Below are 17,942 nucleotides of genomic sequence, written 5' to 3'. Positions count from 1 at the left end.
TGCAAAGTGGGTTCCGTTGTTTTGTAAACAATAATACAGTCTATTTTCAAATTCTGCACGAAATTTGGCAAATGTTGTTCTAGTAATAGGGAGACCTGCTTGAGTAATTATTTCTCGCAATTTCCCAAGTGACGCAAGTTAAGTTTTATAAACAACTGATTTAAGGTAAAAATAGCAAATTAAGTTTTAATTCAACAAAAAAAAGTTCGAGCGGACATTTACCATTTAAAATAATAGTCCGGGAGATAGCATTACAAATACAAAAGTCATAGTAAGCCAGCTGATATTAACACCCTGTATAATTAATTTTTATACCATTGGATGGTACTTTTTATAGTAGAATAGTATATTACTTTTTTCTATGGGGTTACCTTAAATCAGTTGTTTATAAAACTCAACTTGCATCACTTGGGGGATTGCGAGAAAGAATTACTCAAGCATGTCGCCCTATTACTAGAACATTTGCCAAATTTCGTGCAGAATTTGAAAATAGGCTGTATTATTGTTTACCAAACAACGGAATTCACATTAAATATTTATTTAATTGACATTTTTAATCAATTTGTAATTCAACAAAACCTTGGTAAATTTTTCATTTAAGCCAAAGTTTCACAATTATTGCTTCACCCTGTATAATTATTATTTATACCATTGGATAGCATTTTTTATAGCCTTTTCAACGATGTATCACAAGTAGGGGTTTGCAATTTAAACTTTTTTGGGTGTGATGGGTGGGGCCTAGGGGGTTGATGGGGGTGAGTTCTCTTTCATGTCATTTTAGTTCCCCCTTACTATCCTAGAAACGGTTTCAAGCATTTTTTGATATCAGCTTTTGTTCGTGAGATATAGCCATTGTAAGTTTTTAAATTGACACACTGTATATCTCACTGATCATGCATGTCGTTTGGATAAAGAAGAGACGATTCAAAGGCCTGTTATTAATATGATAATTACTGTATATTATATTTCTTTGATTTCTAGTTCAACCATTTTACCTATTACAAAACATGAATGGTTTTCGGATAGATTATATTTCTTAAAATACAGTCAAAAATTTATCGGGTTTAGTCAATTTTACCAGTTCCGATAATAAAAATCAGTCACCTTCAGTATTTTTCCAGTTGAAGGTAAAAAATATACTCGGTTGGTAACTTTTTCCTGGTTGCGATTTAGCAGAAAATATTACTAACCGACACTATTTCATAAACTATTAAAAAAATACATAGTCTACAAAGGGTAGTTTATAAAGTATCTAAACTGCATTTAAAGTTCGTTGGAATTATGACAATAAAACCAGTAAATCATGTTTTATGATTTTTTTTTTTCAAAATTTCAAACTTTAAACCGCTCTAGTGTAAAGTTAGCCAAATGTCGCTTGGTAATTTTTGCCTTTCAGGCGTCGATATGTTTAACTGTATGTAGACAGATGAGAAAATATTGAGGAACTACGAAGTAAGAGAACTTTTGAAAGGAGAAGACATCATCAGATTTATCAAGGCACAGAGACTTGGGTGGATTGGACATATAGAAAGGAGAAATCCAGAAGCAGTTATCTAGAAAATCATCAAATGGAGACCAGTATCAGGAAGACCCCGAGGAAGAGAGAAAACTGTCAAGTTGAGTTAATGTTTCATGATAATAACGCTGTAAAATAAACATCAAACTTACCAATAAGTAACATAGTATTCTCCGGCATTAGCAACTACTTGACAAATAATAAACAGGAAGCCCAGTGCTAACATCGAACAAATCCCACCGCCTGCTTTTAAGTACAAATAATAAGTAGCTGCCTTAATGGTACCCTTCTCCTGCATTTCCTTCTCCAGAACTTGGTCCTCTTCATCTTCCATTGGCTCATCGTAAATTGACGCTTTTGATTTAATTGACTTCATCCGTTTGTCTTCTTCGGCTTCCTCGTTAAATTCTTCCATAACTTTGGCGAAATCTAGACCGCTCTTCTTTAGTTCTGTGTAGCTTCCAGTCATCTCCATCTTACCATCTTTCATGATAATGATCTTATCGGCGTTTCTTAAGTACTGTAGCTGATGTGTAACCAGAACACATATTTTGTTTGACAAGAACTGTTTGATGCATCTATCGTAGAGATGTTTTCCTACGTTAGCATCAACAGCCGATAGAGGATCGTCTAGAAGATATATGTCGGCTTTTTTGTACACGCATCTAGCCAAATTCACTCTAGCTTTTTGCCCTCCACTTAGAGCTTTTCCTTTCTCTCCAACCAAAGTTTTATCTCCGTGGGGGAATAAGGCAAAATCTGATTTTAAGGCACATACTTCTACAACCAGTTTGTATCTTTCTTCGTCATATTCCTCACCGAACAAGATGTTTTGACGTACGCTCGCAGCAAAAAGCCATGGCTCCTGGGAGGCATAAGACACTTTCCCATCTATTTCTAGCTTTCCTGATTTTACTGGTAGTTCTTTTAGTATCAAGTTTATGATGCTGCTCTTGCCGCTACCAACTGGTCCAATGATCGCGAGCATTTTATTAGGAGGGACATTGAATGTTATGTCACTTAGGTTATTTTCAGGAGACTGTGCTAACCACTTGGCAGAAACTCCAGATAGCATCAATTTAGGCTCTTTGACTTTTTTAATTAATTCAATAGCTGTACCGTTTCCGTTAATACCGTTCTTCATGCCATCTAGTCCGTTCAGTTTAGATTGATAGTTACCATTCATCTTTTCATAACCATCTTCAGAGTCTTGTTCTCGTTCGTCAAATATCATTAGCTTATGTATCCTATCTATAGTAACGTGCATCTCGGCCAATGCTGTTATACTTAGAGAAAATATGATGGTAATGATTGTTCTCATCTGGTTGTAGATGGCGGTAATAGCAAAAACTTTATCGGCTGATACATAATTACCGAGAAGGACGTAGCCTACGATGCTCACAAATATAGCAGTTCTGGACACGAATACTTCGAATGAATAGAGTATTCCTAATAGGCAGGAGTGTGATCTGATTGCACGCATTTCGGATCTGAAAAAAAAAATTAAGTTAAAAATTAAAGTAAAAAAATTAAAAAGTATGCTGTAGATGAAGTAGCAAAAGAATGTAAAGTTACGGTGTTAGTCGAGGAAATGAAGCTGAAAAAATGGCAAAACCTCGCAATTCTTTCGTCCAGCATCGATTTGTACAAAAATTTGGGATTAGGCTCATTTCACCCTCTAGTTCATTTTCTATATTGAGTTGTTGTACGCTTTTGGTTTTTTTAAGGATGAAAACTACCCCTAATTGTAAAAAATTATAAAATAACATTTTAAACTTTAATATTGTCAACATTTGGTTCTTATTAGTTACATAATGATTGTTTTATTCTTTAAGATATACTTTCATAATATTTTAACTCTCAAAACTACCCTTGTTGGAGCTATATATAAAAAATTTACTTATCCTAAAAGAATAATTTCGGCTTACATCGATTTACATAAAAATTTGGGATTAGCATCATCTCACCCTGTACTTCATTTTCTATATCATGCTTAAGGGCATTGATTATTTTTAGGGGTGTAAACTACCCCTTATTGTGAAAAGTTATATAAAAAGATTGTAAACTTTAATATGGGTAAAATTTGGTTTTGATTGGTTAAATAATGATTGTTTTATACTTTAGGATATAATATCATAATATTTCAACCCTGAAAAATCACCCTTAAGGCTATGGGTACATAATTCGCAAATATTTTACGTGTATCCCTACTTTTTCTGTCTTTACACGGCAAATTACGTGTAGTAAAATTCACACTGGTATGGATATGTAAACATTACTAGAATGTCATTCTACTTGAAAATGTCATCATTAATTTAAAGAGATGGGTTTTGAATGTTCTTGGATAACTGTTATTTTTATAATTGCAAATTATTAATTCAGTTAATAAATGTGATAAGTTTTTCACTAACTATGTATTCAGTGAATGTAATAATTTATTTGTACAACAAAGACTAATACTCAATCGGGAAAAGAGGAAAAGTTTTAAAGTGATTTTTTAATAATATATTGTTATGGAACGCTTACAAATTTGAACATCTTTAACAACAAAATACTTAATGTTGTTCTGAAGCTATTTCCTTGTGGCATTTTTATGATTAATTATTTATATGGGAAATAAGCCACAATTAAAATGAAAAAAATAATTTTATTAACGTTTCGACGCCCAAATCGGGTGCCGTTGTCAAAATACAAAATATTACTAAAATAAACTAAAGTGTTGTTGCTAAGCAAAAAAAATTCTTCTAATAATTTATTTAATCTCACTCATTTATATTGGCAATTCAGACATATATTATACATTTTAAAGTAGAAGACTTTAAAATGATATTGCCAATATTTATGAGTTGCGTTCCTGGGACGACTTATTGAAAGATAGTTCATTCGATTACATGAAATTAACCCCAACTCAAGAATATCCGTCATAAAAAATTATAGCATGTGATATGTCTTTAAAAAGACAACCAAATGCAACGACAGTAAAATTCTTGCGTTAGAGACTTCATAGTAAATCACAAGGGAAAACCCTGTGATACTATCCCGACATCGTAAGTATTTGGTCTTACATTAATTTACTCTCAAAAAATAATACCAAATTCTGACTTGTAACATGTTTAAATTATAAATATTATTAATAATACTAGATATATAAGTAATCCTAAAATATAAAATATGTACTAGCTCGATATTATTGACTTACTAATCTTGGTATTTTCTTTCTATTGACTTCCTCTTTTAGTATGGGTAACCACATCCTACTGCATTCTACCGAGGAATTTGCGACACAATTGGTTTCATTTAGTATAATTAGAGCCGCTTCTTTGATTTTTCTCTTTTTACTATCTGATTCTTTCAGGACTATACTTGAATCTCTCCACTGAACTCTATGTTCATTATCCCATGCGTGTTGACATATTTGAGATCTCTCAAATTCTCTATTTTTAATATAAGATTGATGTTCACTTATTCTAACGTCTAATGGTCTTGATGTCTCACCTAAATAAAATTGTTCGCATTCACAAGGTATTTTATAAATGCAATTTTTTGTTCTTTCTTGATCATTGTTAGGTTTAGTTTTAGATAGATTGAGATCTATTCTATCTAAAACTAAACCTAACAATGATCAAGAAAGAACAAAAAATTGCATTTATAAAATACCTTGTGAATGCGAACAATTTTATTTAGGTGAGACATCAAGACCATTAGACGTTAGAATAAGTGAACATCAATCTTATATTAAAAATAGAGAATTTGAGAGATCTCAAATATGTCAACACGCATGGGATAATGAACATAGAGTTCAGTGGAGAGATTCAAGTATAGTCCTGAAAGAATCAGATAGTAAAAAGAGAAAAATCAAAGAAGCGGCTCTAATTATACTAAATGAAACCAATTGTGTCGCAAATTCCTCGGTAGAATGCAGTAGGATGTGGTTACCCATACTGAAAGAGGAAGTCAATAGAAAGAAAATACCAAGATTAGTAAGTCAATAATATCGAGCTAGTACATATTTTATATTTTAGGATTACTTATATATCTAGTATTATTAATAATATTTATAATTTAAACATGTTACAAGTCAGAATTTGGTATTATTTTTTGAGAGTAAATTAATGTAAGACCAAATACTTACGATGTCGGGATAGTATCACAGGGTTTTTCCTGGTTTTCCCTTGTGATTTACTATGAAGTCTCTAACGCAAGAATTTTACTGTCGTTGCATTTGGTTGTCTTTTTAAAGACATATCACATGCTATAATTTTTTATGACGGATATTCTTGAGTTGGGGTTAATTTCATGTAATCGAATGAACTATCTTTCAATAAGTCGTCCCAGGAACGCAACTCATAAATATTGGCAATATCATTTTAAAGTCTTCTACTTTAAAATGTATAATATATGTCTGAATTGCCAATATAAATGAGTTTTTTTTTTTTTATTATCTCCCTTTATTGACAATCAGATATAAAACAAACATCTATAAGTCAATTTGTTGGTCTTACATTAAATTAAATTATTGTAAATGTGGTGACGTGGAGAGGTAAACATCCAGCGATGTTTCCTCAGTTACCTCTTAGGTCGGAGGGCCAGCTTCTTCTTAGTCTTCTATTGTGGACAGGTTGCAGTAGTGGATGAAGTAGTGGATTAGGATGGTCTTCTAGTTTGTTGTGGTGTTTTCTGTTGTTTTCTCGGATGACTTCGGTTACATATGGAATTTTTAGATCTGTGTGTAGAGTTTGGTTTGATACATACCATGGTGCATTAACTATTGCTCGAAGTATCTTGGATTGCTCTCTCTGGATAATCACAGTATTGGATTTGCTAGCACAGCCCCACAGTTCAATGCCATAAGTCCAGATTGGCTTTATCACTGCTTTATATATTAGCAATTTGTTTTCTATTGAAAGATGGGAATTTCTTCCAATGAGCCAGTAAAGTTCTTTGGTTTTTAGGTCAAGTTGCATTCTTTTCTTTGTTATATGGTGTTTCCAGTTGAGTTTATTGTCAAAGTGTAGCCCTAGATATTTGACTTGATTACTTTGTGGTATTTTTATTTGATTGATGGTTACTGGTGGGCAGGTTCCAGTCCGGAGAGTGAATGTTATATGGGATGATTTTGTTTCGTTTACCTTAAACTTCCACTTCTTCAGCCATATTTCAAGTGAGTTTAGATGCTCTTGGAGATTTTGTGTTGCTGCAATAGGATCGTCATGCTTGGCAAAAATAGCAGTGTCGTCTGCAAATGTCCCGATGGTTGTTTTATCATTTGTAGGCAAGTCATATGTATATAGTATGTACAATAATGGTCCTAGTATGCTCCCTTGTGGTACGCCAGAGTGAATAGGCTTGTATTCCGAGACTTCTTCATTAACTTTTACTTTAAACTGCCGTTCGTGTAGGTAGGCTCTCAGTAGGTTGTAGTAACTTGCTGGAAGAATTCTTTTTATTTTGCATAACAAGCCTGGATGCCAGACTTTGTCAAAAGCCTGACTGATGTCTATAAAGGCTGCTGTGCAGTACTGCTGATTTTCAAGTGACTGGTTAATGGCGTTGACTATGCGATGGCATTGTTGTATCGTTGAATGGCTTTGTCGAAATCCGAACTGATGATCTGGGATCCAATTTTGTGGATTTATTTCTGCATTTATTCTGTTTAGGATAAGTCTTTCAAGCAACTTGGAGATTGTTGGTAATAAGCTGATAGGCCTATATGATGAGACATCTAGAGGGTTTTTGCCAGGCTTTGGTATCATAATTATTTGTCCAATTTTGAGTGCTTTGGGCCAGTAGTCACATCTAAGTATTGCATTGAATATGTGCAGTAGTTTAACTATGCCCTTTTTGGGTATTTCTTTTAACATTTTTGCGGTTATCAGATCTTCGCCTGGTGCCTTCTTTGGGTTTAGGGTGGCAATTACGTCTCTAATTTCTTTTGGAGTAAATAGTTTTATTCGGTCCTGTATCTGTAGTGGTTCTTCTAATATTTGGTTCGCTTCTGGTACTTGGTCGTCATTTAGTGGAGTAAAAACTTCTGCTAAATACTCGGCAAATAGGTCAGCCTTTTCTTTATCACTTTTTGCCCATGGTCCTGGTGGTGTTGAATTTTTACGTATTGGAGGTAATGCTGTTATTGGCTTTCTCTTACTTTTTATGGGCTTCCATATAGAGTTGTCTTGTCTTGAAAGATTGGTGATATAATTCGTAAATGACTCATTTTTGACTTCTTGCAGCTTTGATTTTAATTTGTTGCTGATGCGATTGTATCTTGTTCTGCTGTCTGGTGTGTGTGTTCGTTGCCATGCAGATCTGGCCTTTCTTTTTTCAGCTACCAGTTTTTTTATTTCTAAAGGTATATTACTTATGTTTCTGTTGGGACTACTTTGTGGGGTAGCTGATTTAGCTGCATACTGTAGTATGTTTATAAATTTGTTATAGTCCTCTTCTATTTCTTCCGGTTTTTTCAGCCTCGTTGTTATTTCGATAGTATCGTGAATTATTTGTCGGTAAGTGTCCCAGTTTGTTTTATTGTTGTGCAGGTGGAGTTTTGGTTTTTTAGTGATAACTGTTGTACTTACCGTTGCTATTATTGGGCTATGGTCAGTAGTTAGGTCATAGCTTGGTGTTATATCTGTATAAGTTATACCGATACCGTTTGTTATGAAGAAGTCCAATAAATCTGGTTTTTTGTTGGGATCGGTCGGCCAGTATGTTGGTGTTCCCGTTGAGATAAATGAGTAATTCTTATTTTGTATAACATGTGCCAGTTCTCTGCCTTTTGTTGTTATAAGTCGTGACCCCCACAAGGTATGCTTGCTGTTGTAATCTCCCCCAGCAATGAATTTTGGTCCTAAAGTTTGGAAAAATTCTTCATAGTGTTCTCGTTTTAGATTATGGCGAGGAGGGCAGTACACAGCTGTTACGTTGACATTATATGGAAGTGCTTCAACGCTTACTGTCGTTGCTTGTATGTGTTCTTCTTTGTACTTCAGTAGTTCATGATGTTTAATATTTTCTTTGATGAGTATTGCTGTACCTCCGTGGGCTGTGCCGTCAGGATGCTCAGTATGATATAGTTTATATTTAGGTATGTTAAAATAAGTTCTGTTTGTGAAGTGTGTTTCACTAATTAAAAATATGTCAATTTTATTTATGTCTAGAAATATTTTCACTTCTTCTGTATGGCTTGGAAGGCCGTTGGCATTCCATTGGGCTATTCGAAGAAACTTAGCCATTTATTTCATTTTGTTCATAAGCATGGTAAGCATGTTGAGGACCATGCTATTTTGTTGGATTAGTTGGTTGAATAGATTCTTGAATTCTTCCAAAAACTTGTTTAACACAGTGGTTGTATCTTCTGTTTGGTTGCGTTTAGTTACTTCAGCATAGCTCATGCCCTGGGGCAGTGGATTGGATAGTTGTTGTGTGTTTCTTGTGTATATATCATTTGTGTAGATTGCTGATGGGTTTTGATGCTCTCCATTGTTTTTATTGCTTCCTTTGGTAAGTTTCTTATAGTGATCACATCCCTTGTAATTGGCTGGGTGGCCTCCATTGCATAACGCACATATGGCTGGCGTCTCCTTTGACTTTTTGCACGTGGTGGTATTGTGTGAGCCTCCGCATTTTACACAGACGTATGGTTTATTACAATATGATTTGGAATGTCCATATTGTTGGCATCTCATGCACTGTATTATACTGTTTTTTTGAGTTCGTGGAGGTTCTATGTGTACTACTCTGTTCTGTAGGCCTGTTATATTATAGACATCTTTGTTGTTTTGCGCGGGTTCTAAATCTACAAAGAAGAGATTAAGTGGTTCTTTGGTTTTTTGTTGTTTTACATTAACTATGTTTCTCACTTTGTGCCCTAACTGAGATAGCTCACTTTTTATGTCATCAGTATTGGTTGAGTGATGTAAGTATCTGATCACGATTCTGTAGGCTCGTTCTTCTTTTAGTTGGTACGTGTGATGGTATATATTTTTTTCCTTGAACTCCTTAACCAATTTTCGGTATATTTCTGGTGTTTCACAATTTATTTTGACAACGTTGTTTATTAAACTTTTTGTCTGGTATTCTTCTTTTTTGGCTATTTCCTCTAATTGCTTTGTCATCTCTTTGAAATCCTGTACCCCGTGTACAAATATTGGTGGAGGTTTTGGTATTTTGTTGGTTTCGACGTTTCCAATATTTTCTTCTGTTTCTTTCGACAGCGGTTGGAATCGGTTACCTGTTTCAATTTCGCTTGGATTTGGTTTGTTGTTATGTATTTTCTTTCTTTTATTGCTTCCCATGACTTGCCAAGCGTTTTTACTGTTTGTCTGATTTTCTTCTTCATCTTCGCTGGTTGATGTCATATAGTGAGTTTCTCTGTCTTCGATATTTGCACTATTTTTACTTGATGTCGGCATTTGCTGCTGAACTGGTTGAGAGCTGAACTGGTTGGTATTTACTGTCTGTATAGGAGTTGTATGATACTGTTGTTGCATAGTTGGCATATTCATGTTCATTGCATTTTCTGGTTGCTTCATCATTGTTGGCTGCCACTGTAGTTGGTTATTGGTTGCTTGTGGTATTTGTAAATTTATTGGATCACTCTGTATGTTTTGTTGTTGATAAACTGGTTGTCCATTTCTGAACCCAATAAGATTCCCCGAAGGGAACATATTGTTTTGTTTTTCTCACTTATTGCTAATGGGTTTTTTTTTTATTGTTGTTGATAAGATAATTAGAATTCTTAATCACCGGTTTTTCGGAGCGCTTTAACGATGTTTACACCTCGATGGCCCAGCGACGACTATATAAATGAGTGAGATTAAATAAATTATTAGACGAATTTTTTTTGCTTAGCAACAACACTTTAGTTTATTTTAGTAATATTTTGTATTTTGACAACGGCACCCGATTTGGGCGTCGAAACGTTAATAAAATTATTTTTTTCATTTTAATTGTGGCTTATTTCCCATATAAATAATTAATAACAAAATACTTGGATCACGATCACAGAATATATTATCCTGATGTATTCTCTGCTTGGATCTTCCACAAATAATACACAATAAATAACTTTTTATTAAGTTCACGTCTTAAATCAATTATTTATCAAATACACTATACAGTGAGCACGTAAAGGTTGGAATAAATTCATTTTCTCGAGAATGGACAATTTTGGAAAAAAATCCCGAAATAGGTCAATTTTTATTTTTAAATTACGACCTTTTGGTACATATATCATACTAGTGACGTCACCCATCTGGGCGTGATGACGTCATCGATGATTTTTTTAAATGAGAATAGGGGTCGTGCAATAGCTCATTTGAAAGGTAATTCAATTCTCTATTCAGTAATATAAACACTATCATAATTATTTATACAGGGTGTCCAAAAAAATGTTTGGTGAATTAAATTTATTGACATAAAAAGAAAAATGTATGTAATTTATTTAATTCAAAATACATTTTACTACTCTCAGAAAACAGAAAAAAATGTTTATTTAACAAATAAATATTGTTTTTGCTTAAATTACATATTAATGCAGCCACCCACCTGCCTCTTGACAGTTTAAACATTAAATTTAAGCGAGTAGCGATGATTATTTTTCAAATAAACATTTTTTCTGTTTTTTGAGAGCAGTAAAATGTATTTTGAATTAAAAAATTACATACATTCTTCTTTTTATGTCAATAAATTTAATTCAAAAACATTTTTTTTGGACGCCCTGTATAAACACTTATGTTAATGTTTATACTACTGCATAGAGAATTGAATTACCTTTCAAATGAGCTAACACACGACCCCTATTCTCATTTTAAAAAATCATCGATGACGTCATCACGCCCAGATGGGTGACGTCACTAGTATGATATATATGCTAAAAACTCGTAATTTAAAAATAAAAATTGACTTGTTTCGGGATTTTTTTCCAAAATCGTTCATTCTCGAGAAAATTAGTTTATTCCAACCTTTACGTGCTCACTGTATATCAACAATATTTAATCAATAACTCAACATATTCCCGATGCAATGTCAAATATTTAAAATTGTCACTGATTGTCAGTGTCTGACTGACAATATATGCTGACAATATTATATTCAGCTGAGTGCGTTGTAAGACAAAGATAGATTTGGAAAATATTACCACGGGATTGTGTTCATTTTTTTCAAATCCTGAAAAAACCAATAAATATTTTTGAAAAATTTAAACGCAGAATGAAGGGCTAAATTATTACCGAGGGCCGAAAGTCCCTTAGAATAAATAAAAAGTTTATTTTGGGTGATATATTTGAAAATAAAAATCACACTAAACTTTCTCTTAGTTTTTCACCCCTGTAACTTATTAAAATAAACATTATATAAGTTCTCAGGGACTTTCGGCCCTCGCTAATAACGTAATCTTTCATTCTGCGTTTAAATTTTTCAAAAATACTTATTAGTTTTCTCAGGATTCGAAAAAAATGAGTCCCCATTTGAATAGCGTTGCAGCCGAAAATACGTACCGATCATCTTAATAACATTACAGTTTTTATAAGTAAATATTTTAGTAGATTTATACAGAAAAAAAGTAGAATTAAAGAATTACAAAAACATTTATTTACACAAAAATGCGAATCAACAAATATGTACAAATACAAATACAAATAGTTTTTTAGTCATCTTCCAGTATACGAACCGGTTCTGTGGTATTATACATACATTGAAAATTATCCATTTTAAGGCGCGTTTACATGTATCCAGTAACTGGCGCCAGTCGCACTGGAACGACAGTGCTGGCATCATGTAAACGCTTTTTTGTTCCAGTCCAGCGCTGTCTGCCAGCGCTGTCTCGAATAGAAGGCTGGTCTATTTTTCGTGCCAGTGGCACTCGTCCGCGTCCCCTCTAACCCCGTGCCATTGGATGTAGACACGTGTAAACACAGCGTTCCAGTCGCTGGCGCTGTCGTACCTGTGGTTTCAGTGGCTGTATTAGGATTTTTAATAAGAGTGCCAGTGAGATTGGCGCCAGTTACTGGATACGTGTAAACGAACCTGTCCAGCGCTGTCTTAGTCAAGCACTCGCATTCCAGTGAGACTGGCGCCACTTACTGGATACGTGTAAACGTTACTTAAGCAGACTATCCGAATTTTTCGAAAAAAAAATCGTTTTATAAACATATCTCCTTCATTTTTGGCGACAAAAAGTTTATTCAAAAATGAGTTTGTAGGATTTTTGAAGAGTTATAAGACTGTGTAAACTAAATTTCGTAATATCCCTTAGTTTTTAATTAGGTTGGGTTTAAAGGGCTCGAATAAGGGGGTGTTTGCTCGTAAACAGAGGTTTTAAACAGCTATATCTCGCTAAGTGTTTACTGTAATGAAAATCTATGCACAAGAGAATTTTATTTATTAAAAAAGCTACAATTTAGTAATCTATCATTTTTTTCGTATCTCCAGTATTTTCGGAGATATTTTGAAGTAAAAGGTGAAAAATGGGAAATTCCAAAAAAATAATTTTCCTTTAAACTCCAATGTTTCTAAAATTAGGCCTTTTAAATAGGTAAAACATCTTAAGTGTATTGATAATACAAATATAAAAGGAATTACAGAAAGGTGAAGACCAGTTTTTAATTAGGAGGGTAGTTAGTGGGTTGTTTTCACTGATTTTTTCATAGATAAAAGCAGATATCGACCTTTTTTTGATCATAAGTCGCCTAATTTTCAGGCTAGAAACTTTTTATTATTATTTTTTGAGAGGTCCAACTATATGCTTGAAAAAAGATTTTTTAAGTTTTCCTCGAAAAATGCAAAGTTTTTCCGTTATTTTACTTTGAATATTTCAAATTGTGCATTTGACGAAAAAATCTAACTTTTAACATGCCGTATCTCGGTTTGTGTTGGTCTTAAAGATATTACAGAATAAGAGTTTGGTTTGTGTTACTAAAAGGTACAATTTTGATATCTACAGTTTTTTTGATTAAATGCATATTTTTCGAGGTATTCTCAAAAAACCCTCTAAAAAGTCGATTCTTTCATCGAAAAACTGTTACCTTCAAGCCTGAATAACTCAAAAAATATGTTTTACGAAGAAAATGTAAAAAACATTTTTTTCTTAGAATTACCTTTTACATCGATTTACATAGTTAAATTGTAAAAAAAATTCCCGCCCCCGAGATGGGGTGGCAACCACCCCCAAGGTTTTAGCGTACAGCGGCATGATATAGAAAATGATCCTTGGACTATTCCCTACCTTCTGTGAAAATTTCAAGTAAATCCATGCTGGACGAAAAAATTGCGAGCCAAAATGCTTCATTTCCTCGACTATGTTCCGATTACTACTTAATTGCAAACTTATCACATTATTCTTATCGTTCAAATAAAAAGATATGTCGCGAAGAACAATATCAGATATAAGATTGAAAAAAAAGTAAGAACTAAAAAAGGATATCAAATGGGAGAAAAACAACTTAAAGTAATTTGCTATGCAGACGATTCAATACTAATGTCTCAAAGTGAAGATAATTTACAACGTATGCTGCACTATAATAATTTAATATAGCCACCGGAAACTTTAACATGTTAATTTATCCAAAAAAACACAAAATTCCTGGTTATAACAGCAAATCCAATAATATGTAAATTGAAACTAGAGGGTCAGATAATAGAACAACTGATGGAGAAAATATCTAACCATCACACTACGAAAAGCTCGAAACAGAAGTGGAAGATCAAACTGAGCCACAGGTTGCCTGAATGATACAATATGGAGAAATAAAAATATCGGAAAAGAAATGAAGGGCGTATTTACAAAAACCGTCATGAGACCAATAATGACATATGCGGGAGAAACACGATCTGACACAGAGAGGACAAAAAGATTACTCGAAACAGCGGAGATGAAAACCCTTCGAAAAATCGATAGTAAGACACTATGGGACAGAGCTGGAAGTAGGTACAGATATACGACGGAGATGCAAGGTGGAGAACATTGGGTAAAAAACAGAAGAGTAGAAAATACTGACCACATAAGCCGAATGACAACAAATAGAGTAGTAAGGACGGCGTGAGACGGTTCCCCAATAGGAAGACGATCAGTGGGAAGACCACGAAAACGATGAAACAACCACTTACTGGAGGCACATTGAAAAAACAGAGTCTATTTCTCTATAATATCTATTTTTCTGTAATAACGTAAACTTATGTTTTCCACAACTATATCGGACAGTTCTGGTTTAAATCCTTAAGGCATGCTGATTTGCATTTTATATTGTGGGTACTGAAGTTTATCGAAGTGGCCATACTATTTATAAACTCTTCTATAAAAATCTTGAATCTTGAATGGGTCTTCTATAAAACTCAATGCCGGTTTTCACGCTACGTTTTGTACGTTTTATTGGGCATTTTGTCGTATATTCGTACGCATAAGAGAGATTATTTTTTAATGATTTTAACTTCCAATCGTATAGTAAGATATTTGATCACGTGTTTAATTATGTCCAATCAGATTAAAATTATACTGAGAATTATCTACTGTAGAAAATTACCGATATAATTTTTTTAAGTAGATTGTTTCTGTTTAATGGCAACCAGTTTCCTAGTTTTGACAACTGTCACATTTAAGAAAATATCCATAATATACTAAGTATTAAAAAATAATCTTACGAATATCACACGACAGTAAGAATAAATAAGAAAATAATGCTTCATTTTTACTCAAATTTGTTGTCATTGGGCAATAGCCACTCGAGCCCTGCGGGCTCTCGTGTCTATTGCCAGACAACAAATTTTCGAAAAACTGTCGCATTATTTTCAATTTATTCTCACTCTCTTGTGATATTATACCCGAAAATTTTGCCGGCAATATTTTCGACTGGTATGAAAATTTGTTGCCTGGCAATTTTTGCGAATTAAATTTTGACAGCTAAATCACGAGACGTCAGTCGAGTGAGGGGGAAAACGATAAAGAGTGAAAAGACAAGATGGTCAAAGGAGCAGCTTCTGAATAGGATACAGTATTTCGACGTCGTGTTACTAAAAAAACTAAGATACAGATATCGATATTTATAACTTTTCTGCTCTTAACAGTTCTGTGTTTTTATGCCTTTTTATATCGACTATGATAACACAGCACTTTCAACGAGCAGTTCATTTCACTTTAGAAAAATGTCTTGGCACCGAAACAATCTTTCGCCAGTTAATTAACAAATTTCATTTATAAGACAGACTAAGAGCCGCTATAGGTGAAAATTCTTAATCATTTTAGGCACGACGGGACCCTATAACTTAAATAGTAGAACCTAAAAGAAAACGTTTGAACACTGTGCCGTCACTTTTCAGTGGCACATGCGTCTACAGTGGCGCATCAAACTTTCCACTTATGGACGGGATACATAAATTAAAAAATACCCTCCCTAATTACCAGAATTTAATTTTTTTCATTTTTTTAAGTTTTATGTGATCAAGACATAAGATTCATCGTAATTTTAACCCACCACCCCCTTCTCCCTGCCCCCACCATCAAAAACTTTATTTTTCGATTTTATTTTTTTTGGTGGGATGCAATCAATTTTAAAATTTCAAAAAATTTACACGCATAGTTAAGGGTTTTATAAAACACGTCTATTTTTTATAGACCTGTAGGTTGAGTGTACTTAACCTCAAAAAAATTTTAAAATTTTTTTTTGAAAAAAAGTATATAACTTTTTTTTTGGGGATAGCTGCAGATCTAATTTTTTAATAGTCTTGTGTATTTTATCAAACACTATATTTCTAATTTTTTTCAGATTTTTCTGTAACGTTGGTCATCTTCAAAAATCCAAAAAACTGTTTTTTAAGGGGGTTTTGAACGTGTTTTTCTGATTTTTAAATATTCTAAAGAGCTAAGTTACTTCAAGTTACATATAACCTATAAAAACAAAATTGATTTGATATATTATGAAGTCTATAAAATAGGGAAAATTCCCCAAAACCCCCCAAAAAAACGGTTTTTCGGATTTTTGAAGGTGGGGAGACTTACCGAAAAATCCGAAAAAAATTTAAAATATAGTGTTTCATAAAACACACAAGATTAAGAAAAAATTAGACCTGCAGCTATTCCTCAAAAAAAGTTATACGCTTTTTTGAAAAAAAAAATTCTTTTAATTTTTTGAGGTTATGTACACTCTACCTATGGGTCTATAAAAAATAGGCATGTTTTATAAAAGCCTCAACTATGCGTGTGAATTTTTTGAAATTTTAAAATTGATTGCATCCCACCAAAAATGAAGTTTTTGATGGTGGGGGCAGGGGGAAGGGGGTGGTGGGTTAAAATCACGATGAATCCTATGTGTTAGTCACATAGAACTTAAAAAAATAAAAAAAATTAATTCTGTTAGTAAGTTCTGTTAACTTTTAATTTATTTATCCCGTCCATAAGTGGAAAGTTTGATGCGCCACTGTCGACGCATGTGCCACTGAAAAGTGACGGCACAGTGTTCAAACGTTTTCTTTTAGGTTCTACTATTTAAGTTATAGGGTCCCATCGCACAGTGGTTCCAAATGCTGAAAACGTGGTCATGAGGCGAAGGAAAAAGTCCCTATCTAGGGATTTTCATGTTTACAGTTGTTTTCTCATACTATCGTAAAGTCGTAATACGCAGGTATGAGGATCAGACTGGATGTATTGTGGTTCACAGCTCAGGAACAAGTGAGCCATGTCCGAGGTTATTTTGGCCGGCAGAGAAAGTGTAAAAGAACGCGTATATTGAAAACGCTGTAAAACGTTTTGTGGTTTATCAATTTTATCGCTATAAAGCAGATTCTTCTTTTTTAAGTATGTAGTAATGTAAGATGTAAGTTAACTTAAGTTTTAGTAACAATAAATGCCTTAAATTTGTTACTACATAAATAGTGAAAATATACTTGAAATAATCAAAATTTTGTAAAGATACATTCAAAAAGTACAAAATTCTGCATAATTCTGCGACTAATGTTTATTAGTCTTAAAATATATTGTAAGAAGATACAGAATCACTTTGGTCTAGCTGTCTATAACTGCCTATGCATTGCTGGCAGTTATTTGAATGCAAAAGTGGAAAATGACGCATATTACACTATTCTGGCGATTGTGGAGTATTTATGGGTGGTTGTACAAAAGTAATAGGTTCTGAATATTGTACTTCATAATCAAAATGTATTGGTGATCAGCAATTTTAAAAACCCCTTATAATATAAATTTTTAAACACATATGCATTTAAAATAAAATTTTCGAAATTCTTTCGGCTATATTGGATCCGCCATTTTATTTTAATAAAAAGTAATGTTAGATTTGTAATCAATGACCTTAAATTACCAAATTTGACAAAAAAATTTGCGTTTTGATTGATACTTTCAATTTCTTTCCGCCATGTTGGATCTGCCATTTTGTTTTTCAGAAAAAATAATGTCAGATTCGTAATCAGCGATGCAAAAAAC

General features: G+C 33.4%; 1 protein-coding gene across 1 annotated transcript in view; it reads right to left on the bottom strand.

Annotated features, from left to right (window-relative positions):
- Window positions 1-17,942, bottom strand: part of LOC114325185 (probable multidrug resistance-associated protein lethal(2)03659) — a 276,165-nt gene that overhangs the window by 72,222 nt on the left and 186,001 nt on the right. The window contains exon 6 of the mRNA XM_028273181.2: window positions 1,669-3,006. Within this exon, the coding sequence (XP_028128982.2) occupies window positions 1,669-3,006 (1,338 nt within the window). The remainder of the gene's footprint in view (window positions 1-1,668; window positions 3,007-17,942) is intronic.

Source organism: Diabrotica virgifera, chromosome 9 (assembly GCF_917563875.1).
Source record: "Diabrotica virgifera virgifera chromosome 9, PGI_DIABVI_V3a".
NCBI classification, from domain to species: Eukaryota; Metazoa; Arthropoda; class Insecta; order Coleoptera; family Chrysomelidae; genus Diabrotica; species Diabrotica virgifera.
The sequence above is the reverse complement of the archived record's forward strand: the minus strand, read 5'-3'. Positions and strand labels throughout refer to the sequence as shown.